The sequence below is a fragment of the Macaca nemestrina genome, chromosome 2 (assembly GCF_043159975.1).
Source record: "Macaca nemestrina isolate mMacNem1 chromosome 2, mMacNem.hap1, whole genome shotgun sequence".
NCBI classification, from domain to species: Eukaryota; Metazoa; Chordata; class Mammalia; order Primates; family Cercopithecidae; genus Macaca; species Macaca nemestrina.
The window spans coordinates 26,603,923-26,631,515 of record NC_092126.1 but is presented as its reverse complement, the minus strand read 5'-3'; the positions used below and the strand labels follow the sequence as shown (position 1 = coordinate 26,631,515).

Below are 27,593 nucleotides of genomic sequence, written 5' to 3'. Positions count from 1 at the left end.
TTTCCAGAAGTGTGGTGCCTGCAGACAAAGCTACTGGGAGTTTTAATTTAATTTTTAAATTTCATCCAGATGTCTGTTATATCATAAATACTGGTTAGGTGTTCAGTTTTCATGTACTTTATAGATGTAAAATCTCTGGTAAAGAAAGACAGTCAAATACACACTATATACGCATGCTCACATGCATATGCATTGAAGGAGTTCAGCAAATGCCACCCCAAAATATGTTGCTTTGGTATGCTGATTACTTCAGTAAGGCAACTGGGGAACAGCAAATGCAGGGGTGGGGGTGCTTTCTCTGAACTCCTCTTATCTGCCTAGGGATAGATCTTCCAAAAGGAACTCAGTTGTCATTAAGGCTCTACCAAGACATCTCATCAACCAGGGGAGATCACAGGAGTGGGGACTGTAAGTCAGCATCACACCGGGACAGACTTTGTCACAGGTTATTACCTATTTTTTGAGGGCCCATTTATTTTCTCTCCAACATCATTTACCCTCTCCTAAGATGCTTACATCCCTGCGTCACTCTCCCCTGTAAAGAGGATCTATAAGTTTCTAAATTCCACTGAAAGTTTCCCTCCCTACAGGATACATATATGTGCACATACATAGGTAAGGAACCCAGTTGTTCTAAAATTTTTGCGTGATTCATGGAGCAGTTATATATATAACATATCTAGGTCAAAACTTTTATTAGCCAAATATTATCAAATAGAGTCAGTCAAATATCATTCATCATAATTTCCTCATGCACAACGAAGAACATAATATATTATTTTGTTACTTTTATATTATTCCTAATGTGAAATTTATCATCACTGATTCACATACAAAGATCCTAGAACCACAATATTCAAATAAGGGTTAGCTTTTTCCCCCACTTCTGAATTTCCCTTCTCTTTTTCAATCTCTAAAGATCTGCTACCAGCACACTCTGCTAGCACTTATCATACATCTTGAGAAGCGAACACTTGATAAAATCTCTTTCTTTGACCAATCTGAAGCATGTCATGAGCCAGTACTAAGAAAAGAAAAAGCACTCTAGGCACAAATGGTCTCACAATGGTGCTTCAACTCCTGTGCCAAGATGTATGCAGTGGGACTTTTATCATGACAGTTATTGTTCCAGGGATGCTTTGTGAGGGAGAATGGGTAGGAAAGGAAAGACCCCAGGAGTTAGCACAATTTCCACATTGATAAGAGGGGCATTTGTACACCACTGCAGCAGATCTATAAGAGCTGATGGAAATGTGCCCTTTTCAAATAACTTTATATTGCCTCATAAACTTCAACAGAGGTATAGATTCATAACCCACAAAAGCATTTGTCTATCTTAAAATAAAATGTGCATCACTTATTATGAAGATGTGGAATAATAGAATATGTCAGGAACAGGCATTAAAGATAGAATCCTGCATAAAAATCAATATATGTGTATATTTGTATTCATGTATAATATAACCTATATACAAATATATAAGAGATATATGTCTTTCTGAAATCAAGCCCAACTTGTATTTTGTTATAATTTTTAATATTTGCTACATTTGTTTGAACTCTAAGTCAAGAAAAGCAAACTCTTCCGACCTTCCTTAGTAAAACAGACACAAAAGCTAATTTACACTTGTACTCCACAGGAAACTATTTGCTTGTCTCCTGAAGGATACTGAGGTTGCTTTTTCCTTACAAACTGTAGTTCTACCACATTTATCATTTGTTCACTATTGTCATAATTTGGCTTCTATCTAAATCAAAATTTTTTAAAATGTGCACCTAGATTTGTCAGCGCTAGGCCTGAGGTAAACAGCTGGTTCAGAAGGGTAATGTGCAGGAAACAAAAGAATCCTGATTTGTGACCTTAAAATTGACTGACTTTGCTATGAGGCTTTGTTCCCAGGGGTATTTGTTTTCAATCACTGACCATCATTTTCCGTCAGATATCTTCTTTATCATTAGAAAAGTATCATTATTACTCTAAGTCCCTGAACAAATAATGTGCATTCCAATAAACACTTAGAGTCAATTATGAATCAAGAGCAAATAGAATTTCCTTTGCATTCATAGACCTTCTTAACAATAGATTCAAAAGTATTTTACTTTTGGTACCTTTAAGTCTGATGAGTACAACATCTCTGGGTTACAATTTTAAAATTAAAAGAGAAAAAGGGAAACTGGGTACAAAGAAGACTGAGTCATGAGTGAAAAGTGAAAATTTAAATTGTAATTAGTAGCTTTATCTGATGAATACATTTGCAATTCAGTGAGACTTGATAAAGAGAATTATGTAATAGAACCAGCGAGAAATGTTCTCAGACTTTACCAATTAGATGACTAAGGTAAATCCATATACTCAATAGGCTAATTAACTCCTGATTGATAGTCACTGAAGGGCCATTAGAAATGTCAAGTGTTCTTTACTTGTAGGACTAGAGAATCTCAAAAAACCAAAACAACAACAACAACAATCTCCTTTAGGGGTTAGACTTGATGACCTGTAATAAAACTTGCAACTCTGAACTTTGATGAGCAATATCACAGAATCCGCTGTTTTAATGAGAACCACTGTTCTTTCATGAAACCATCTATACACAAATACAGAAGTCTAAAAGTTTACTATGCCTCCATCCAAGAACAGAAACACAAAACTGATTGTTCCAAGTTTTAAAACTCTTGACTTATTATCTTTTGTATAAAAAGTACTCTGTAAACTAAAACATAAGCAAAATAATTAATCAAGGGAGTACTCAAGAGGCATGCCATCTAGCAATGAGAGAAGGTAAAGACAGAAAAATTCCCTTTAGCAAGAGTATGATAAGGCAGCTAGAAAGGAATTGGTTCTTATGGAACTTTATAAGCAGGAGGAAGAAAAGTGAAAGACTTTTCAGAGTTTTACAACTACAGTACAAGAAACAACAATGGAAAAACAAGGTGTGCCTCTGGTGGAAAATATTGCAGGAAAGCAGTTGAACAGAAGTTTGGAAAGGTAGGTTGTGATCATGGGGTCCGCATAGAGGTACATTAAAGATTTCTGAATGGGTAAGAGATGTGGTTTATGTACTGTGGAGAATAACTGGAGAGTAAAATGAAGGATATGGTTGTCAAGACACAGGTGTGGAGGCAGTTAGACCTGCATAGAGGCTAGGCCAAATGTACGTGAAAGACATAGATCTACAAAGCCAGGATGTGGGTAGTAACAACATGTAAAAGCATGAACCATTCCAGGAATCGGAGGGAAGTGAACTCTAGCAATTGAATAGAAGTGAGAACTTAGGAGAGGAAAAGACAACTAGAAAGCTTTCAAATCTGGGACGTGCAGAACTCAAAATAAATTATGATGGTCAGGATGAGGACGGTTTTTTTTTTTTTGAGACAAAGTCTGGCTCTGTCGCCCAGGCTGGAGTGCAGTGGCACGAACTCGGCTCACTGCAAGCTCCTCCTCCCGAGTTCACACCATTCTCCTGCCTCAGCCTCTTGAGTAGCTGGGACTACAGGCGCCCACCGCCACCCCGGCTAATTTTTTGTATTTTTAGTAGAAACAGGGTTTCACCATGTTCGCCAGGATGGTCTCGATCTCCTGACCTTGTGATCCGCCTGCCTCGGCCTCCCAACGTGCTGGGATTACAGGGGTGAGCCACCGCGCCCAGCCTGTTTGTTTTTTGAACCTGTTAAGTATTGATGCTGGAAAGCCATCCAAGTAAGTGAGCAATGGGCCATGGAAAAGCAGGTCTGGACTTAGAAGAAGGACAGGGCAAGAGAATCTTAAGACTTGTAAGCACAAGTGATAATTGAAGGAAACCATGATAGTCTTCAAATAGAGACCACAAGACTGAAGGAACAGACTCTTTGTGGCAATAAGATACAAAATTCTAAATAAGAACTAAGGCCATGCCTGACAAAGTTTAAGGCACACACCCCTACATGTAGAGAATAAACTATGTTCTAACTGTCACAACATTTTTCTTTTCTCTAGCAGCTTGTTTCTCTAGCTTGTTTACAAGCACTGGACTCAAGATAAGCAATATTGAAACAATTGCAGCTCACTGACCACCAAACAGTGCCTAACTCCCTGACTTTTCATAAGCCATAACTACAGCCTTGACTGCACAAGAGACTGACGTCAGTAACTTTCTCTTAATAAGAGACCACTGGCCATGGACTGGTTCTGGCCAGTTTACAGAGGCTGCATATGTAAGCGCCTTCACGTCCCTGTTTCAGCTTTTGATTCATAGGACCTAATTGTAATTTACTTAAAGTCTCTACCCCAAAATGAATATGGGTCATATGTAACATGCAGGTTTCTTTACTATGCATGCATACATCCCGCCTTTGTGAATATTCATAGCTCCTCCTATATCTGCTTGAATATGTATACTTGGCCAACTGTTTCAGCATAAATTCCTGTTTTATCTCTCCTCCCTCAGAGTACCTGTTCTCAGACTCTGCTGGAGGCTGTGCTTCCCAGACTGTCAGGATGACCACCCTGCAGGCTATAACTCATTATAAGAAATAAAGCTCTTCTCTCCAAATCTGTAGATCTCATGATTTAAGTTAACAATAGAATGTTATACTATTGCTGACTAATACCTGTTTTGCTTCTCTAGAGGAGAATTATTCTTCCCTGCCCCATTGTAATCAGGCTTGGCCATGTAACTTACCAGTGAAAAGTGAGAGAAATATTACGTGCCAGTCCACTAAAAAGCTCTAAGAGCCTTTTTTCCTCTTCCATAGATTTCTCCAGCTAATGGTTGCTTCGTCAGCCTAGTCCTGGAGTTAAATTAAGATGAAAGAAAAACCACAGCTGATATGTAGTATGAGTGAGAAATAATTAGATATTGCAAAAGCCACTAGGATTTTAGAAGTTGTTTATTACTGCAATATAACCTAGCCTAACCTAACTGATAAACAACGTAAATGAGATTCCCTAAGAATCAAAAGTAAAGATCAGAGAATGACCTTGTACACAACTTATTCAGACAATTCCGAATTTGTCATTTCATAGAAGAACAAAAAACACAACTTAGTTACACTTGCCTAGTTTCTTTGAGTATAAATTTTAAATTTTTGCCATTAATTTTCTAAATAAAAAACTTGGTATTTAAAAACATTTGCTAGATTGGACAATTATTCTGACTATCTTTGGAAATGCTCTATGAAATATTGTGTGATGAACAGTAACCACTCTTAACAATTTAGAGTGCTCAATATATTTTTTTAAAATATTACTTTTGCCTGTAAACTTTTATACATGTAAATTCACCAACCTAACACTCTTCATTAGATCACAAGAACTAAAATTGTTCTTTAATGTTAGGAAGTGTGTTTTTGCCTTGAGATAGATGAACTAGGCATTCTTTCTATGAATAGTCAGTGGCTGAGCACTGAATATGATTTTCTGCTCAGCACTCTAGCAGAGTGGCATAATGAGAGAGAGAAAAACGCAACACAAAACCCAAGATCATAAAGTTAGCAAATAGGAGCTAACCCCATGGTTTAGACATATGTGTCACCCTAAGGCAGCAGATAAAACCTTATTATTTATACTAATAAATAATATATGACTTGAAAATTTAAGAGGAATTATTAATCAAAATTGTCTTTATACCAATCAAGTAGGTTTACTATGAAAATTTAGTTTTTGTGAGTATTCATTCTATCTCTTGTATTTTAGAGAAAACCGCCAAATCAATTTTCTAATTAAAGTCCATACTATTTCTTGCCCTTTTCACTATTGTTGCCCCAACCCTCTCAAGGGGTTCTCATTTACCAAAGTATGACACGTTTAGCATTTTTCAAAGGAATTAGTTTGGGTTTTTTAAATATATATAATTGCATTAGTTTTTTCATATAATTAGATATTTTATGAAAATGATTTGATAAATTAGTAAAATGTGATTTCATGTGTCTCTATCTTTTATATATGGACAAGCCTACAAATCACAAAACATTCTTGTGCATTACCAGAAAAACTGTATTTTTTTATTATTAAAAAATGCATGATCTTTGATTCTAGAGTCTTATCTACCTCTTCTCCTTCTGCCGAGTATTTAACTATTCTACAAAATTAACTCAGAGTCCTTTTTTTCTAAGATGGGGTCTCACTTATTTTGCCCAGTCCAGTCTCAAAGTCCCAGATGCAAGGGATTGTTTGGGCCTCAGCCTTCCAAGTAGGTGGGGCTATAGCCACATGCCACTGTGCCAGGCTCAGACTCATTTTGTTTCAGAGCGGTACTAATCAGTAGGAGGAAGCACATAGCAATAAAAAGAACATGTAATTGCTTTAAGAAAACTCAAATTTATTAGTCTAGATGCCTCAGGTTTATACTGCAATACAAATAGAATAAGGGTCTGTGAAATGGGTGTCTTTTCTCATAGGCAGTTTTGTGTAAATTCAGTTTAAAGAGAATTTGGCTCAAAATATCTGATGAGTGTGCTGGAACTCTTAGTCTCTCAACCTATATAACTTGCTTGTTTGTTTTGTTTTGTTTTTTCCTGATATAGGTCCTGATGGATTAGGAAAGCAAGGTCTTTCCTAATGTCCATCACTTCCTTCTTTTGGCTTTAGAATATTTGCACTAACTTTACAGACTTTACTATCTCTTCTGCTCTTTTGAAATTTTCTCTAGCTTCAGCTTGGAAGGGTGTTTCATCATCTCAACACTATTTCCACTGTTAGGTAAATTCTGGCATGTTTATGTTGTCTTCAAAAGACCAATGCAAAGTTTGTTAACATTTCAGCTTCTAAAAAGACAGAGCGTGGAAGACTGCCACCCTTCAAAGTTGTAAAAGAAAATAAAATGTAAGGACCCTCTAAATTTATTATGCCAAGGGTAGTGGGGGGCAGGTTAAGCACTGGAGACTGAGTCACATAACATGTTTGCAATTTCTGCTTCTTTAGGGTTAATTCTCTTCCTCATTGTTCTTGTTCTATAAATGACTAGGAGAGACCAGATACCAGACTGCCTCCCCCTTCCAATTACTGATATTTGTTATAGATTAACTGCATCCTTTATTGTCCTGTATGTAAGACTAGATGGTGCAAAAGACCCCATAAGAATTATATCCTCAGTATAAAATGTTAAATATACCCTTCCCAAAAGAATAAGACCACCCCAACCAACGTCAGATTATTGTTAACTAAGCATTAAGCCTTATGTAGAAAGAGGTGTTGAAATTCTGTTAAACTTCCCTAAACTTTGTCGATAAAAATGATACTAAACTTCTACACTTTGGAACACTGACTTCCATTCTTTGGAATACTGACTTCCATTCTTTGGAATCTGTATTTTCTGGGCAGCCACCCTCCAACTTTATACTTGGATAAACTCTCTTTAAACTAGATTCTGACCCTTTGGATTATTCTAGGTTGACACATTCTAGTCTCTAAGTTAAGAGATGAAGGTATGTGGTCACAACTCATTTACCTAACAGAGCCAACACAACTGGGGGCTTTTCTTAAGCCAAGTTAGCAGTTGTACCTACCGTACATATATTTTTAAATGATGTGCATCCTTAATGAAACAAATATTTTCATATTTTAAAAAAGTCAAGATAACCCAAACATGAATTCTTGATTACAAAAGTCTAAAAGTAGAAAAAATTGGGAGCAAGGAAAAATGTCACTTTAACCCTTTACATCAAACTCATCTCTTTGTTCTTCCTACCTACTACCTTCTTTGCATCCAAAGGCTTCAGGATTTTTCTGCACTTCTCTATGCCAAATGCTGCTTTGGTGATCCCCTACTCATTCTCTTTCAGTCCTCAAAATAAAGCCTTTAGTCTTAGATTATTAGAGAAAAGACCAGTGCTTTCCCTAAAAGGTTTTACATCTAAATTAACACAATGGCACAATCCAGCTCTTGCCCTGGATAACAAAGAGGTGAGTATGACAAGCTTGTCTTTTTTTCCTCTTTAGTATGTGGTGGCACAAACTTGGCAATATCAGAGAACCAAACCAAAGGAGTGAAATAAGCCTCAGTCATTCAACAGACATTTTACTCAGCATTTACCCCATGCCAGACCAGGTGCCAGCATACAAAGATGAGACATGTGTTCAGGCTGAGGGAGGACACAGGGTTCTTAGGGAGGGCAGCATGATGCATCTACCACCAATACCTGGGTAAAGAAAACACAAAATGCCATAGGAACTCAGAACATCACTATCCCTTACAGATTCACTTGCAGCATTCCCAATCCTTGGAACAGCCGATACGTGTCTAGTAGATGTTACACTGTGTAACAAGGTTGTTGTAATCTATCCTGTTCGTTCACTGTTTATTTTCTATTTTCATCAATCATACCCAGAAGATTCTCTTTTAGTTAAGACACTACCATTGGTGATGATATGAACGTTTTCTCACCATTGCCATTCACATGGACTGGAAAACAATTGATGTGTAACAGTTTCTGTGTTCTAGAAAGTGATTTATTAGGGGTATATCCATGAATCACACAGGAATATTTTCTCTGTAGATTTTGAAAACCAGTGGTCTTATATTTAAAATGTCAGCTTAGGGAAACCTCACTAGCTTCCCCTATTATGAATAAGCTGGTCGTTGGCAGGAGCTATCCCAAGGGGCCATTCAGAGGCCATTATTTCACCGTGAAGACTCTGTTAAAAAGAGTAATTGGTATCAATAACACTTACCTGTGTTTGCAGAGGGAAGGTTACCCAGCCATAACAAGCCCAGTATCACACAGCCACTACTTAAAACAACGCAGTATTTGGAATTTATGAGAATAAAGCCTGTCTGTAATAATGCCCTTATTGGGGCCTTCTCGATTCATTTAGCATACTTTGTTGTGTACTCACAGTTAAATCAAATCTGCCATGCAGTTATAAGCTAAGGTGCTGCATACAAGATGCAAATACTGCACACTGAAAAGGTTCATTTCTCAAAAAGAGTTATGGGGTACATGGCTTCAAATGCCTTTTATGACTATTCCTCTGAAACAGCCACAGGACTCTTGCAAAATGCAAAATCTGGAATATAATTAGTGATTATCTTAATCTCATAGGGGTTTGGAAAAATGAGAGGAAACAATTACCATTATAGAGAAAGATGGCTCAAGCATGAATCAATGTGGCAGGCACATAAGTAAACAGACGTGGGGCTAGACAAGGGAGGGAACCCCCAGTGACGACGAGGAGGACAACAACAACAAAGATCATTGCTTAACCTGTTTTGTCAGAGCTGGTATTGATGGTATTGGTAGTGATGGAGGTGAAGGTAGTCTTTGCGCTGTCCTTGGCAGTTACAGATTTCTGCTTATTTTTCATGGCTTCCAGTGCTTTGAGCTTCTTGGCATGTTTCGTGCCTTTGTAGTGGGCCGCAGCCTGGCTCTACAAAGGAGAACAAAATGAACCATGCAATCAGGCTCATTTCTAAACTGGCATTCTCTGTATTACTGCAAATACAGACTCCCTTTCAATAACAGGTACCATTCGAGCTAATTCTGGCCGTGGCCAAACAGTGGGGTTCTATTTAGAATGATGCTAGAAAGCAATGGGAATCTAGTTCTAAAACCTCAGGAGAGAAGGAAGAAATATTCTATTGTTTATCTTAAGAGAAATGTAGCTGAACACTGACACGTCAACAACATTTTCTTTGTGGGAGTGGGGAAAAAAAAATAAGAATTTACACCTGTATCGTCTTTGTTCTGCCACAGAAGATGCTGGGCTCCCTAAGATTAACAAGAGCCCTAGAAAAGAGTAGCTTTCACCTTCTAGGCTTGGAAAATGCATTTTCTGTTTCTACAGTGTGTCTTATAATACAGTCCCCAACAGATGTCTACAAGGAAAGGTTCACAAAACAGGGGAAGTAAGCACCCTGGAGACTGAAATTGAAGTTTTAGAGTTCAAAAGAAAATGCACTGCTTAAGTTCAAATGGAACATACAGAAGCTGGGCAATTTCAGATTCTTTCTCCTCGCTTCTTACCGAGGGTAGTCTGAGAAGTTCAACTTAGTGTCATTTTTTTCAGCACATGGATCTTTCACGCCCCAGTCCATCGTCAGGAGGTTCCAGTGTGTTTGGACTACCTAATGGGGACAATCCAATTCTTTTGCTTGGCCTTCTGATATATATATGGTTTAGAGTGATATGCATTTTCTCATGTTTTATTTTCTTAAGAGCATTTGTGTGTGTGTGTGTGTGTGTGTGTGTAGGGGAGCAGTATAGTGAAATACATTAATTGCCCGGCGTGGTGGCTCATGCCTGTAATCCAAGCACTTTGGGAGGCTGAGGTGAGTGGATCACGAGGTCAAGAGATCGAGACCATCCGGGCCAACATGGTGAAACCCCATCTCTACTAAAAATACAAAATTTAGCTGGGTGTGGTGGTGCACACCTGTAGTCCCAGGTACTCAGGAGGCTGAGGCAGGAGAATCACTTGAACCTGGGAGACAGAGGTTGCAGTGAGCTGAGATCACACCACTGCACTCCAGCCTGGTGACAGAGCAAGACTCCATCTCAAAAAAAAAAAAGAAATACATAGAGATAGAAAATCATATTTAAATAAGTGTATGTTTATTAATGTTTATTTATTGGGGGAGAAAAGACTTTGCAGTTGGTGGGTAGGGTAAGGGTGACCAGGAAGATTCTTTAATTAGGTTTTCCAGGTCTTAACATTTCCAAATGTCCCCCACAAAAGGATATCTCAGTAGAGGATTATTCCTGTTAGATTATCCATTACTTCCCATTGCTTGTTTAAACTAAATATTTCACTTTGCCAAAAAATAATAATCACATTGTCCTCTTCATTACAGCAACTGTGATAACTAGGGTGTTGCAATATAATATATTTTAACACATAATTAAACAGTCCACATCTTCATTTGCATCATTCTAGCAAGATATCCTCAAAGGACTAGGTACCCTTATTGAAAGAACACTGGACAAGGAAATTATATATTAGAAACAGTTTGAACAGAGAGCACACTCATGCATCAGTTACAAGTTTTCCAACAACACATAACATCAAAAGACATAGTGTGAGCCAAAATATGAAGTTAAGACATGCTATAGTTAATTGAGGAACCAGTGATAGATTGGATTAAGTTGATTCTACATGGAGAATGTCACTTTGAGGACAAAATTTTGTCTTTTATTTTTTCCCTGACTAATTCTCATTTTTAGTATATCAAGTCCTTTGGCCATAACTTTTGAGAACGATACGCTGTATTCAATTAAAATCACAGAGTAGTAGGTCATCTTCTTTAGGCATCTGGCTATAACATTTCCCTTAAAGCAGAGTTTCTCTTCTCTTTGCAAGTAACCCTTTCCTTGGTGATACAAGTTAATGTTTAACAGATAATATATATTAAAAGATGGGGGGTGAGATTAACTGTGCTATCTCCATTTATACCTCCAAAATATACATTTCACAGGTTCCTAACAAATCTAACATTCTCGGTGACATTTAAAATTAAACAATACTTTGTTTTAACATATCATAGGACCAGGTGATTATCACTATTTTTAAAATTAAGAAACTTACTACAAAAGAAGCCCACAAGTTAAGAAAGTCTTACACCAAAAAAAAAGAAAAACAAAAAGGAAAACAAAACAAACCCAAATACCAAACAAACAAAAACCTCTCTGCACAGGCACAACCAAACCAATGCCCTCTAACAAGTGAAACAGCTCGGAGAGTTGCGGGAAGAACAGAGTGACAAAATGGCCAGAAGTTGACAGGCTCCCAACAGACACACTAAATATCTTAAAATGCAAAATAAGACAAAATGAAATGCATACTCGCTCGTTTATTGAATGACAGTACCAAAATACCTTGATAATAATTATTTTAATTATAAATTATCTGATTTAAAGGCAAATAAGTCTTTCCCAAATTAAAAATAAATAAATTATATGAGGGTCCAAGGCATTATAGATAAACCAAGAAATGTAGAATTTAGGAGAAAATGAGTATAGTGGGGTGATGGTTGCAGAGGACATCAATATCAATATGATTGTAATTGTGCAGGGTATGTGTGTTGGGGTGGAAGTGGGCATACAGGTTGGAAGGCTAATAGAGAGAGATAACCCTTCTAGATATTTTAAATTTTCTTTATCATTGACTTTTATGTAATGTTTATATTGTGCTCGCTTTGGCAGCACATATACTATGTAATGTTTATAGAGATTATTGGACTGTTCCTAGATTATCCTACCATAATTTTTTCTAATTTATCTATAGTGACCCCATAACTCTAAGTCTACCTTGATTCAGGTATGCTGTATAACAGTGTATTCCCTATGTGAAGGCAGAAAACGCAGCCAGTCTCCTTCCCCTTTAGGCCACTTGATAGATGCAGATAGACACATAGATTAAAGCAGATAGATTATTCATCCATATTTTATTTTTCTGTGACTGTAAAAAAGCTGCAGCCTAAGAAAGAATTTTTCTGAGAGATTTCTTTAAAGCACCAGTTGGCCTGGGATGTCTCTTTGGGCCTCCTCTGCTTTTCTTTTGAGCAGAGAAGTGTAGGATAGTTATACCATATACTAGCACAACAAATTCCCTATGAGATTGTGTCCTATTATTTATCAGCAATTTTCTGAGGCAAGTCATTCCCAGACACCTGGGAATTCCCAATACACATGCAAATAATTATTTTTCACAGACATGACTTCTAAGTTAAATAAGTATCTGTACTAATTCATTGCACCGTATTTCAGAATTTCGTATTTTAAAACTAAAGCAAAACCGAGTGATCATGGTACATATGGATGTGAGCAAAACAGTAAGACTTGAGCTTTAACAACTCACTTTAATTAAACTGAATTAACTTTAGCCTAAACCTACCTTCCTACCTATCTTAAATTTGGCCTAAAAGTTTCTGCATACATAGTAAACTGTAACCTAACTTGATGTGTACACAGACTGTTACTTACTGTATAACAAGTAGAGGAGTCTAAACCAATCACAGCAACTGAACTTAAGTCAACCACAGGCGGCCAACGGTTCAAACCAAGTTCAAATAGGACAAACCGGGAGCGTTAACCAATCAGGCTATCTCTGTACCTCATTTCTGCTTGCTGTATGTCACTTTCCTTTTTGTGTCTATAAATGTTATTCAGGCACGTGAGAGCCCTGGAGTCTTATTAAACCTTTCCTGGTTCCAGAGGCTGTCAAATTCTTGTATTGTTCTTTGCTCAATTAAACTCTGCTAAATTTAATTTGTCTATAGTTTTTAACACTTTAAATAATAAGTGGAATATTAGCACATTGTGTTATAAAATCCACTATGCCAATCTTGAAATAGCACATGGCACCATTAAATCTAATAAGTGTCATCCCAGAGGCAAGTGCTGACATTAAAGATATGCACACACGCGTTCCTGTAGAACAGAACGCTATTTTAGATGTAATCACCACATTTTAGTCATCAGTAGCCAGCCACTTTTCAATCTTCAAATTTTATCTTCAATATTTCAAAATGGTTTTTAGTTGAAATGCAACTGAAGTTTCAGTAGATAAAAATAAGTCTTAATTAGCTAACATTTGAGAGAGGGGTTTTGTCATTTTGAAACATGCACATGCACATTTATCTCATTTGGCTAAGTAAGAAACTTCTGTATAAATTGTTATTGCCTTATAAAATTCACTGAGAAGTTACTCTTTAGGTATTTCTTTTATTCCATTAGCACCAATACCTTGTATACTTTTTACATCTCTTTTACAAAACATGTCTTACGCTTTTTAAAAACTCAGACATTTATTATAAGTATATATATCCAGTAACCATAACTAATTAATTTTCATGAACACAAATAATTTCAAAAAGAACAAGGTGGCCTTTTTAGCTTGTGATATTATGTAATTTTATCATACATTAAATTTGTATTAAAAGAAAATAAACATTATCACATTGATGGAATTCAGGACATGCCACCCCAAAATATGACTGGAGTGAAACTGCCTTTGCAAAGATTATGAAAGCAAGAGAAGTTCAGCACGACTGACTCCATCTTGCTTATAACCTCGCAGGTGGGCCATTTTAGCTCATTCCTGGGCGTGAGCCAAGCTAACCATGGGAGAAATTTAATTTATAGTTTAACATTGAAGCAAGGATAATAGTCCCTTCCTAAAATTGATCCCCGCCTTGTTCAGGGCTGAAACCACCTTTGTAAGACCTACAAAAGGCCACAAGATTAGGATTATGGAAGGAACCTGAATCCTGCTAAAATGTAGGCTTAGTTACTATAATCCCTTACTGCACAGGAGTCATGTGGCCAGAGGTCACAAGATTTGTGACTTCCCTAATTGCTCCTATAGATAACATCACTATTGTAGAACCTAAAGTTGGTCTTTTGAGATGTTTTTCAGACTTTTTCATTCTGACAACTGAGGAACCCCACCAAAACTCATGACTCATGATTCCACAGGTCCTGTGGTCCCCCACCCAGAGGAGGACTCATTACATTTTCCACACCCCTATGATTGCATCCCCAACTAATCAGTGGCAACCATTCTCTAGTCCCCTGCCTACCAAATTGTCCTTGAAAAACACTAACCTCAGAGGATTTGGGGAGACTGATTTGAGTGTTATCTTGAGCTCTCCCCCATGTCCAGCCTTATGTTAATTAAACTCTTTCTTTACTGCAATACCAGGGTCTCAGTGAACTGGTTTTGTGTGTGCAGTGGGCCGGAAGAACCCAAAAGGTAACTATAATAAGAGACCAGAATATTCCACTGCAAATATAGTATAAAGATCATTTTGAGCTGATTATTTTCAGAAATAGCAGACAAAGGAGAATTTCTCAGAACAGAGAAGTAACCCTTTTTTTAAAGAGAAATTTACATCTATATATCTCTCTCCCAGTGCCAGGAAGATAAGGATGACTCTAAATCACTAGAGACTCTGATCAATGGAGAAGGCATGAATTGAAATCTGCATAACACAGTTACTCTTGTTTATAGTACTCCTCCTGGCCACTTCCCCATAACTGGGCCTTTCTCTATAAACTTTTTTCCTTATTTCAGCAAAGGATGCTGAAACCCTAAAAGGGTAAAGAGACTGGCTATTCAAACCTGAAGTCAAAGTCACCTCTTTGAGTCTACTCTTGGGGTTTACTAATTTCTCTGGTTCATCGCGCATGCATGCCTGAGGTATACAACTTAGTAAACTTTTGTTTGTTTTTTCTTTTGTTAATCTGTCTTTTGTTGTAAGGGTCTGTCCCAGCTAAGAATTATGAAGGATAGAGGAATGATTTTTTTTCTTCCCTTGCAATATTAAAATGTAACACCAGAAAAGAAAAAAACAATGGTTATTAGAGATGTCACTATCCTCCTTGGGGAAAGAAGAGAACACTCCAGCCAACTGAAATTTTCTTTCCTTTTTTTTTTAAATCTAATTTATTAAATTTTAGCTTAGATTATTTCAGAGATAAAAATTATCAGATAAAATATAATATCCTAGAATCTTAAATGACTACAGGAAAAAAAGTTGAAAATTTTATCTTTGTTTTTTTAATGTTAATATATATTACTGTTTTATGATCCTAAATGTCTCAAAATGGAGTCACTTATGACAAGTGACTCAGCCCACAGTGAAACTGCTGACCCCTCAAAGTTATAAAGATATATATGGTAGACTGAGGGGATAAAGTAGCACCTCCTGTTTCCAGACACCATGAGACTCGGCAAGGAAGTGAAGCCAAAAGACTGCTGAGATAATGGCCATGAACAAACCTGTGAAGGGTCATAGAAACAGCAAAGAAACCAACCAGGGCTAAGATGCCTGCAGATGCCCTGCTGGTGAGAATTCTGAGGCCTCCTTTCTGCCTAAGTGCTGCAACACCCCAAACCCATGGCCAGCAATGTGTTGGTCTCCTGAGCTACTCATCAGTAGTTTATTCCCCTTTTTTTCTTATTACTGTCTGTGTGTGTTGAATATATTTGCATAATTGTTGGTGTGTGAAAGCCTTGCAATAAACCTTGAATTTGAAAGCATTTAATTGGCCCTTGAGTCACTGGAAACCTCCCCACTAGTACAACTAGGCTGATTGGAACCTGAAAGAGTAGTTGCATACACCCACTCAATCCGACTAGTTAAGTCACATGCACAGGTGCAGCCATATGTGTGAAGATCAGTATGCATTCTAATTACTCAGTGGCTTTTTGAATAATTGGAATATCACTTTTGTATATACCAGTTCAGCAGAAGATTTCCAAATTCTTACTCATCTTAACTTTTTGATTATCAACTCTCAAGTTCATTTAACATTCATATAAAGCATTTGTTCTCAAACTCTGGTCCCCAAACCAGCAATCTTAACATCATAGCATGGACTTGGGACACTGTTAGAAATACAAATTCTCAATCTCCATCCTGGACATATTGAATCAGAAACTATGAGAGGGAGGCTCAGTAATGGGTACTTTACAAGCCCTGGAGGTGATTTAGTTAACTCTAAAGTTTAAAAACTATTCATCTTAAGTAAAAATGCATTTTTCTCCCAAAGTGGCCATTTCTTTTGGCACTTCTTGCTGATGAAGTGAATAGCTTTTTAAGATGAATGTAGAATCATTTGAAGATAGAACATTTTTATGTGAACAATGTGTATTATTCCCCCTAAAAATTATCAAATGATTTTTTTCCTTAAAAAATATGTCAAAAATAACTCAGACACATGTGTACTTAGGGAACTTCTATCCAAGAAGGATGAACTCAAATAGCAAATTAACTTTGAAAACATCCTTATAATTCTAACATTACATATGAGTGCTTTCCAAGTCCTTGTGATTTTTCTCTTTCCATATTTTATCTTTTCTCTCCAAGGAAATTATTGTCACTGGAAAATTCCTGATCTCATTACTTATATCTCTATATTGAATGCATTGTTATGATACAGTTTGCAGGGGCTAGAGGAACCCCCTTCTCAATCAAAATAATGACAGTAATAATAAGCAAAAATCAACCCCTATATCAAACTCTTAAAACTTCACTGTAACAAAGAAGTATCTAATCCACTGTTTTATTTGCATTAAACTGAGTTAGTGTTAGCCATGTCTAGTTTTTTTCCTTATATACTTACGGCTTTTTTATTGAGAAACATTTAACAAAACATTTGAAGAAGAAATTTAAAGATAGAATAGCTCATTGTCATAAATTTTCCTTACTGCTGTGAATACAAATTATGCAATGTGAAAAAAGACAGGATATAGATATTTTTGTTTCTTAATTACATGCCCCACATAGAATATTTAATAATTCATTTCAACTTATTATTGTATAGTTATCATGTAAATAGAAAATTACATTATCAATAAAAATGAATATTCACTCAAATTTTTTCCTGAAGTGAAAAACATGATTCAATTAAGAGTATTCTTTTGAGCTCAAGTGATTGATGCTTTACTTTAAATGTATTCCTGTCTTCTGTACTCTTCAATACAGAAATGAACAGTAACAGCTACAGGAATAGAAAAAAAGGGGGGGAAAAGATAATACCACAAGATTACTGTGATTTTCATACACCACTACTCACTGGGAAAAAAGTTTTAAAATACACATTAATAAAAGGAAGAGAAGCGTGTCACAGATTCTCAGATACATTAGGTAACTAATTTTTATAAGCAAAGAAAGTACTTTGTCACTAAGTACTTACATGGTTGTGAAAAAAATAGTCTAGATGGGGTCACTTATCTTTTCAAAGCTTCTCAATTCATCTATAAACTTCATGATTCCTAAATATTAAGTATATAATGTTTTCAAGTATCTAACATGAATGATAAAATAGAGTGTGTTTACCTGAGTGAGAGAAGCTAATTTGAGAGTTACTGCCTGGTTCCTGTTATGAAAGAAACCCTTGCTTTCTTTCATAACAGGATCTTGAATTCAAACAGCTATCTCTTTGAACTCTAAGAGAGGAGTCCTGATTGAGGAACAGAGGATAGCAGTGGGCTTTGGAAGCCAGCACACAAAGTCTAATCTAGCTAGAAGGAAGACATGTTCTGCTAAATTTGCTCAATCTTTTTTGGAGCTTTTCGTAAATCAGAGATCTCAAATGAGTTTTAACTCTACTGATAGAAACACAAAAATTTCAAGTTTGTACAAAACTGAGAAAAATCAGAGAAACCACTTTGTCTAGCTGCTCAACCAGTGTACAAAATCCCTTCAGAATGCCCATAGCTTAATACCTGGCTCCATGTGTGACACACACCATTTGAATAGGGTGGGGAAGAATTAGAAATGTTGACTCTAATTATGTTCAAGGGTCAACTTGTCATAGATGTTTGTATCAACAGCAGAGAAAAACTTGTTTTATATTCTGGCATAAATAAAATGTGTCTCCTCTAATCCTCTATTTCCTTCTCCAGCAAATGCTCCCCTCTCTGCTACTCCCAATGTCTGCTGTCTAGCAAGAATAACCATGTGTAGAGTAGATAAATGAGCAATAGCTCTCCTCACTTTATTTTCATAAGGAAAATGTTACAAGAAGAATCATTTTTAAGCCCTTGTATAAAGAGTTCCCTCTGCCTGGAGCACCTGTACTTACCTGGTAGATGTTGCGGTGCCACCTTCCCCATGTAGTCTTAGGTACATCTGCATTGTAGCACTTACGTCACTGCCATAAGAAGGGTTAAATGCCTGTGTCTCCTGACAGAGAGTGGATCTCATAACAGAGAGAGGAAGACCTGATATTACGCATCAACCTCTCCCTAGGATCTATCATACATCTCTAAATAGTTGCCTATTAAATTCATGTTGAATTAATTTCACATTTTGATTTTAAAATGGAAATATGCATATGGAGTCTCAATGGATTTTGTATGTGAACAGGGTTTAACTTAATTCTCTGTCATTCTTTGGCACTTTGCCTTATCTGTTGAACACACTTCAGGGGATTTTTATGGCACTTAATGATGGAAAACCATCTGGCACAAACACCAACTATTATTTTTTCTCTGGGACGAAGCTTATCATCAAACACAAATTGTGCTATTTATGGGAACCTCTCTTTTCAAGGGATGTAGCAAAGGAATAATATGGAGATTGTTTTGCTTTTTAAACATTTAAACGAATAACTAACAGGTTCTTTTTAAATCTGAGAAACACAATGAATAATTCCAGTGATGACTCTGCATTTTAAGGGTTATCTAAAAGACAAAGTTCTTTTAAATATGCATATAAAAATTTTCAGTACTCGGGAAATGCCAGTCCTTTGTTAACATCATTTTTAAACTTCTAAAATGAAATATTTATGCTCTAAAACCAACACAGAGAAATTGAGTATGGCATCATTAACACATTTCCTCCCTACGTAGTCACATAACATATACTGTGTTGGCTGACGAACACCTTAGGGGAAAAGACTAAATTTCCTACTCCTCCATAAGTCAAAGAAGGTCTTCCCTCTACAGTTTTGCAGAATTTGCAATCTCTAATTCATAAATCTGAGAATAGTTCTGATTGTTCCTTTTATGAACTTGTCCCAAAGATCATTTCTAAAATGTTCAATTATTAATGAAATCCACAGGGTCCACAAAATAATGGCTTACAGTTGAGCCAAATGTTTTGCTAGTGTTAAAATAAACATCATCACAGTTCTCTGACGCACTTTGGTTACATTGAGAAAGGCTGGGGAACAAGACCACAAGTTACCTCTAAAACCTGAACTCTTTTGGTGGAGTCTACCAATATTCAATTCCTTTAGCTGTTCATTCATTCACAAAGAACTTATTGAACAATTACTGCACACCAGATGCTCTTGTAGGTACTGGGGAATTAGAGATAGAGTAGTAAACAAGTCAGACTAAAAAATTAAGTTACATGTATAAATCTTCTAGCCTGGCATAGCGGCTTACACTTGTAATCCCAGCACTTTGGGAGGCCATAGTGGTAAGATCACTTGAAGCAAGGATTTTGAGACCAGCTTGGGCAACAAAGCAAAACTCCCAACTCTACTAAAAAAAATTTTTAAAGCCAGGTGTGGTAGCATGTGCCTGCAGTCCCATCTACTTAGGAGGCTGAGGTGGGAAGATCACTTGGGTCCAGGAATTTGAGGCTGCAGTGAGCCAGTCTACTCTAGCCTGGTCAACAGAATGTGACACTTTCTCCTAATAAAACAAACAAAAAACCCCAAAAACTTCTCTATAAAAAAAATACCATAGGCAAAGTAATATAAATTTGTAAAAATACTAGAAAAAAAATGTTTAACTCCTTTTGCAAAGGGGTTAATCTCCCAGCTATATAGAGAATACATAGAAAATTAGGAGAAAAAGACACCAGCCCTTAGAATAATTGGCAAGAGCTTCACCAAATTCAGTAAGATAAATTATGTCACAGTACCTATGGCTTCTTGGGATAGAATAGGGCCTTATAATGAGAATAAATACCAATTTTTGGCCAAAATAAAGGATAATGAATGCTCTTCTGTATAAATCAATTTGGTGCCCTGGCTGAAATTCTAGATATGGATGAAAATTGTGAATAAACTGTGCTTTTATGAAAATTATGGTTTTGGGGAAAAAAGTAAAGAATGCTTTTTAAGAAAAGTTCAGCAAACTTTTCAAACATCTCAGGACACCCCTGTGACCAAAAAGATCTTTGAAGTAGGACATTTTATATGAAAATCTGGGGAAATCATCCAACTTCTTAAATAATGCTTTCCTCCCAGACTTAGAAAAATATTTGGTGGACCCAGAGAAAGCATTGCTTTTGTTTTAACTTTTTTTTTTTTTTTTTTTTTTTTGAGCAAGAGTCTCACTCTGTCACCCAGGCTGGAGTGCAATGGCATGATCTTGGCTCATCACTGCAACCTCCACCTCCTCGGTTCAAGCATTTCTCCTGCCTCAGCCTCCCGAGTAGCCGGGACTACAGGGGCCTGCCACCATGCCTGGCTAATTTTTGTATTTTTAGTAGAAACGGGGTTTCACCATATTGGCCAGGCTTGTCTCAAACTCCTGACCTTGTGATCTGCCTGCCTCGGCCTCCCAAAGTGCCAGGATTACAGATGTGAGCCACCACACCCAGCGACTTTTATATAACTAAAATTGCAGAAAGAAGTGGTTAGGGGACCAGATTAACTCTTGGAGGGAGGGAGTGTAAGCTGGGAAGGGACAGTGGCAATGACTTTAGAAGCCTGAATTATCTGAACATGTACACATAACTGATTTCTTTTCGTGTTAAAAGTTTTCCTACTGCATTAAGAAAAAAAAAAATGTGTTTATGTTTTCTGTCTGGCTATGTAGGCAGGTGTCAGTGAGTTGTGTCAGCAATAAAGTTCTAATCCAAAGGGTTTAGTGTTTAGTTAGGTGCTAACTGCACACTATCCACCAATAGTATTTAGCAGTCCTTGGCAGGATTTTGGCCAGAGAATTTTTCCCGTGGTGATTCTTGGAGGAAGAGTTTAGTGTGTCATAAATGTACTAAGGAGATGCTGCTATTCTGTCACACAGTGGTTGTTTGTGTGAGGCATTTATGGAACACTCCAATGTGTCAGGTAGTGAGCTGAAGACTTGATATGAATATTTCATGTGGAATAAGTGAATAAATACATGATAGGAATATTCTCACTTATTCCTTTTAAAAGCCTATGAGGCAATAGCAACTATCATGGGAATTTTATAGATGGGTAGATTGAGAATCTAAGAGCTAGAACAACTTAACCACAGAGTACGAACAGAAGAGAACTTGTACTGAAGTCTAACTCCAGAAACCAAACTTGTAGCCCCACTTCTCAACCCAAAAGAGAGTGTACAATGATAAATAACCTTATTATGTGATTTCACAGTGGCTTATCCTTCAGAGGACATAAGGCTAAATAGTGCATAGGAATTATTATTGATTTATGTGACAATTAACTCATGTAATTTCACTCAGTCTATCACAGACCCATAAATGGATTAAATAATATTATGAGCATCACTCTATCTGAGGGTCTTCTTCAATTTTTCAGTAGCTATTCCAATAAACTCATACTGATATGCTATGCTAAACAAAATATAAAAGACTACGCAATGTTTTGTTTATATCCCCAAATGTGAAACTTTCAGACAATAGGAAATATCCTTGGGAATATAAAGCAGGTGATGGGGAGAGAAGTCAGCTCTTACACAAAGTTTGTAGGTTCATTTAAAGATTATGTTCTTTATTCTGTTAACATGGAAGGCTGTGCAAGTGTTTTTTTTTAAAAAAAAGAAATAAAACATGTTTGCATTTGTATGACATTGCTCTGGCATGGGCAGGGAATCTAGATGAGAAGAGGAGGGCAAGACTGGGGAAGGAGTGGAAGGTAAAAGGATCATTATAGTGGCACAAGTAAGAGATGGCCACATCTCAGAATTTGATTATGATAGTGAAAACAGAGAAATGAGTAACATTTGACTAATATGCAAATTAAAATTTTTCAGAATTCATGGTGAATTTTGAGGGGTGGTCTCAAAGATGCCTGGCAGATTTCTGCCTCTTGCAAATGCATGATTGGAGATTTCATTTCCTAGAATGGTTGATATTAAAAGAAGTCCCAAGGTTCGGGGGAAGAGCATGAGTTGGGTTATGTTGAATTTAATGATCCTTAAAAACACCTAAGTAAAATGTGGGCTCTGTAGCAATGTGGTCTCTAGATTAGAGGTGAATTCTAGGCTGTAGCTAAATTGGGAAATTAATCAGCAACAGATGGTAACTGAAGCCACTGGGAAATGTCATTTGAAAGACAAAAAGTATTTTCCTGTTTAACCACTGAAACACAATCCTTTATCAGCTGCAACATTTGAATGAGTGAATTAAGACTCCAACTGACCGTTTATGAGACAATATATTTCCAAATTCTTCATTGGACTAAAGTATACATCATCACTTAGCTTTAAAAAAGTCTTTAAGTCTTTTCTTAAAGTGCTTAAGATCTTAAAGTTCCAAACAAAGATGAATCATTCTCTTTTCATCCTCACACTAAAGTAAGTTAACTAGAAAGTTAACATATTTCTCTCTGTATATAGAAAATCATCTCTCAGAATTTGGTCTCTAGAGGCCAAATTCATAAGGATAAAAGTCCTATCACTAGAACAGCAAAATGGGGATTGGTAAAGTCCAACTATAGAAGGCTACAGTGAGTTGTCCTCCAAACCTGGCAGTAAGGTTGTTCTCCCTGAGTTAAAATTGTAGTGGATGGAATTAACATTTACGGAAACCTTATAAAGGGGAGGTCAAAAGCAGGAAGGCAGGATGGGGGTATTAATCAAGGGCTGACTAGATATAAAAGAGAGCTGTGTCTTAATGAATGTTATTAACATATCTGAACTAAGACTGTTAGTTGAATAGGTTTCACCCTGGCATCTAGAGAAAGGGAATTTAAAGATCAACTTCACATAGAATTCTTTTTCTCCCTGATAAATATAGGGGAGAAAACCACACCACTACATGATCTTTCTTTTGAATGTGCCATTCGTTGCTGTCTATTGTTACCAGAGAAAAAAGGGTCCATTCAGTAAATCATGTACTTTTTAAAATTTTACAAATATATCAGTTAAAAGTCTCAATAATTACAAAATGTAAGCACCCCTGGCTTCTAAATGTGGAGAAACAAACAAAAAGCTGCAACTCAGTGAGATTTCTAAAATTCTACTCTATGTTTTTTCATTATTTTCAGATATTGATTTTTTTTTTTTTTTTTTAATTCTTTGAGACGGAGTCTCGCTCTGTCGCCCAGGCTGGAGTGCAGTGGCATGATCTCGGCTCACTGCAAGCTCCGCCTCCCGGGTTCACGCCATTCTCCTGCCTCAGCCTCCCGAGTAGCTGGGACTACAGGCGCCCCCCACCACGCCCGGCTAATTTTTTTTTTTTTTTTTTTTTTGTATTTTTAGTAGAGACAGCATTTCACCGTGTTACCCAGGACGGTCTCGATGTCTCAATCTCCTGACCCTGTGATCCACCTGCCTCGGCCTCCCAAAGTGTTGGGATTACAGGCACGGGCTACCGCGCCAGGCCAACTTTCAGTTTTTAAATTAACCTCTTAAAGGTACATTCAATGATTTGAGGAAGAAATGCCAAACAGAGACTGCATTTGGCATGTATTTTTTTTTTTCCCCCAATGGCATTTGCTATTAGCACTGAAGAAGAAATAAGTTTTCTCTAAGTAAGAATTATTAAAATTTTCGGCCGGGCGCGGTGGCTCACTCCTGTGATCTCAGCACTTTGGGAGGCCGAGGCGGGTGGATCACCTTAGGTCAGGAGTTCCAGACCAGCCTCAACATGAAGAAACCCCTTCTCTACTAAAAATACAAAATTAGCCGGGCGTGGTGGTGCATGCCTGTAATCCCAGCTACTCGGGAGGCTGAGGCAGGAGAATTGCTTGAACCTGGGAGGTGGAGGTTGCTATGAGCCGAGATCGCACCATTGCACTCCAGTCTGGGCAACAAGAGTGAAACTCCGTCTCAAAAAAAAAAAAAGATTTATTAAAATTTTGACTTTGCAGATATTAAAAAAAATTTTAGACAATCTGAATGTCTACGATATCTTAATCTCCAAATTGTTTGAATTTACCAAGGTCAAAGTTAGTTTAAAAAATTAGTAAACATCTATATTTTATGACAAGTTGAGATATTCCAATCTGAAACACATCCGTTGTCTAACGGATGTTTGTTAATATCACTGCTTTCACTTCGTAAACCAGCAAGTGATATTTTCCCCCTTGGGCATATATTAACAATTTACTTTTTGTAGACAAGTGCACAAATATGATTAGCTTTTGCAAATTGCTCCTTATTCTGTTACTGGTAAGTAATTTTTATATTATTCTACTGTAAACAGATGCTATTTTCCACTACATATTCAGCTGTAATTAGCTAATTTAATGTGTTAAAACAACAAAAGAACTTCAAGAATGATTCAATGATTCAAGCTGCATGGAAACTAAGAGAAATCAAGCATGAAGTTTGTAAAATTATTCCAAAATTTAGTTTTTGATAAGGAATTGTAGAGTGCCTGTTCCTTGAAGTTGTTTATCTATAGTTGTGTTTTCACCTTTACGGGGCTGGTCCTGCAAACAAACTTCTAAGCAGAAGGGCTACACAGGTGCCTCTGCTCATTGCTCTTCCATTTCCTAAAACTTGAACTATTAGTTCAAGTGTCACTCCTCTGCATTGAAGACTAGATATGTTTATATATTTGTTCGTTTAGATATTTATATATGCGGCAAATGTTTCTGCCTGTTACATAGCAATATATCTATATATACACATTATTGCAAAAGTGGTGCCAGAAGAGGAGATGTAGAACACGCAGCCATGGAGACAGGATAAAAACTCAAAATATCTAGTGTCATGGAAGCAAAAGTGATAAAAGCTTTTGGAAGGGAATGCGTATCACTATTGACTGCTGCTGCTATAACAGATAGGAGGGTGTAGAAGTGTCCATTAGATTTCACAACATATATATTATTGGTAACTGTCCTACAAGACAGGACAATTTAATGCTAATTCATTCACTGGAACAATAAAATTTGAAAACAATAGATTTTGGAAAGGAAACAAAGGATCTGAATGCTTGGTCATGAATTAGGTAATTGGAGTGGCTTCCAGAAGCAAACTTCGCCCATCTGACACGATCGTTCTTAACTGAGCACTATTATCTTATTTAGTACTACTAATAGGTATTTCTATATTATAAGTGAGTATCTGGAAACAGATCTGCATTTGACTGTATCATTTAGAAAAGCACAAAGATGAGGTAATATCTTTAATAACATTAATAAGTTATCTTAAATACTTTCACTCTTCAAAAAAAAATCCATGACGTAGAAAAATCTTAACAGTACAAATAAGGAAAAGGTGTAATATACAGTAACTTATGAACTAGTTATCCAGTGTTAACTCTTTCAGACTTTCAGGGATATTTTTTTCTATCAGTAGGTACATAGTTGGTGCTCAGTATCTATTTGTTGAATAATTACATATTATTATACAAAAAATGAATCACACTGTGCATACTGTTAAATTAACCACTGTCTTCAACATTTCTCCATTTGACCAGGATTTCTTGGTTTACATCCCCATGATGGTTACCATTCTTAGGGAGAAGTGCTATACCTTCGTACAGTTAGGAACAAGCTATAAACATGAAGTTGCAGTTCTCAGCTAGGCCCCTAACTTTATTTATATACCCAACATAATTCATTTCACCGCCAGTATGAATTTTTTTCTATCCCTAAAATATTACTAGAAAGGTTATAGAAAAGGTTATCATCAAATTACTGAATAGAATGATTTACTGGTTATCTTTAAAATAATTTGTTAAAGACTATAGAGGAGTCAAATCTTAATTATCCATAGGAATATCATTAACTTTAGGCCTTCCTCCACAGATTAGTATTTTAAGATTGACTTTCCTCTGGTCTTCAATATCCCTATTGTCTATAATGGCCATGACTTGCAAAATCAGCAAAACCTCACGGAGCAGAACAGCCTGAAAACCAGAATGCTCACTGCAGAAAAACTATGTAAAAGAAAATAGACCATTTCTTCTAAGCCCCGCTGGTTTAGGGCATATTTGTCATTGCAGCTTTGTGTTAACATAATGAATACAAATCCTTTTCATGGATTTTCAGGTGAGCACTAAGAGCATAAAGATATCCTAATAACGGCTTTCAAAAATTCCAAAGAATACATTTTATGTATTATTTAAATGACTTTACGTAAAATTCATACTTTTCTTCCAAGTTGGATTTTATTATGCCCATTTCAAAGATGAGGAAACTAAGGAACACAATGATTAAGTAACTTCCCAAGTTCCACAAGTAGTAAATGACAGAGGCAAGATTTGAAACCAGGTCTCCCTGTCTCCACAGCTCATTGCACCATGAAGAATTTCTCAAATATTTCTGTCTTAAATGCAGACATTCTTCAGAATGAAAAATAGATCCAGAAAGGGGAGAGAAGATAAAATAGAAGTACTTTTCTGATAGAGTATAATTCCCACTTTCTTCTTTTACACCGGAAACTAAATAGAAAAAAAAAAGTAAAATATTCTAACTAGTTTGTGGGGCACAACCTCAGGGGCATATAAAAGAAACACATTTCTTCTTCCATGACACACAGTCAGATTACACTTCTCTTAGAGTTCACTGGCTACATGACTAAGTGATAGAAATAAGTGCCGGCGAACAGGATCTGCATGTCCAGTCCTGATGCACTAAAAATTCCTAAGTGCAGTTTTCCTGGCTCTTTCCTCTCTGCCTGCTTGATGCAGATAAATGCAGCATCTTGGAAGCTACCCATTAAAGATATTGAAACAACAAGATGGAAGGTCCTGGATTCCTGAATCACCACATGAAAGAGTTGTAGTGGATCAAATGGATCTAATGGATCAAAACATTTGATCCAATGGATCAAAAACTCTTATTTTGGATATTACTTGAGCAAAACTTAAGTATCTAATTTATTACCGTTATGCATCTTTTGATTGATTTATACAGCAGCCAGAGTTACATGAAACTAACAAATACATCTACTTACTCTTATGCTGTAGTCCTGGAGAAACAGAGTTCTCAGCCAAAGTAAAGAAGAGAGAGTTCATGAGCATATGGAAACAATAAAGTCTGTAAACTTTAATTTTAGCTAATCTTTGTCTAAATGAAGCATCAAAATGCTC

At 36.6% G+C, this 27,593-nt stretch overlaps 1 protein-coding gene across 14 annotated transcripts in view; it reads right to left on the bottom strand.

The window, feature by feature from the left end:
* LOC105488914 (zinc finger protein 385D) overlaps positions 1-27,593 on the bottom strand; it is a 988,258-nt gene that overhangs the window by 79,728 nt on the left and 880,937 nt on the right. For all 14 annotated transcript variants that reach the window (XM_071090832.1, XM_011753417.2, XM_011753418.2 and 11 more), the window contains one exon: positions 9,181-9,343. In XM_071090832.1, coding sequence (XP_070946933.1) covers positions 9,181-9,343 — 163 coding nt within the window. The remainder of the gene's footprint in view (positions 1-9,180; positions 9,344-27,593) is intronic.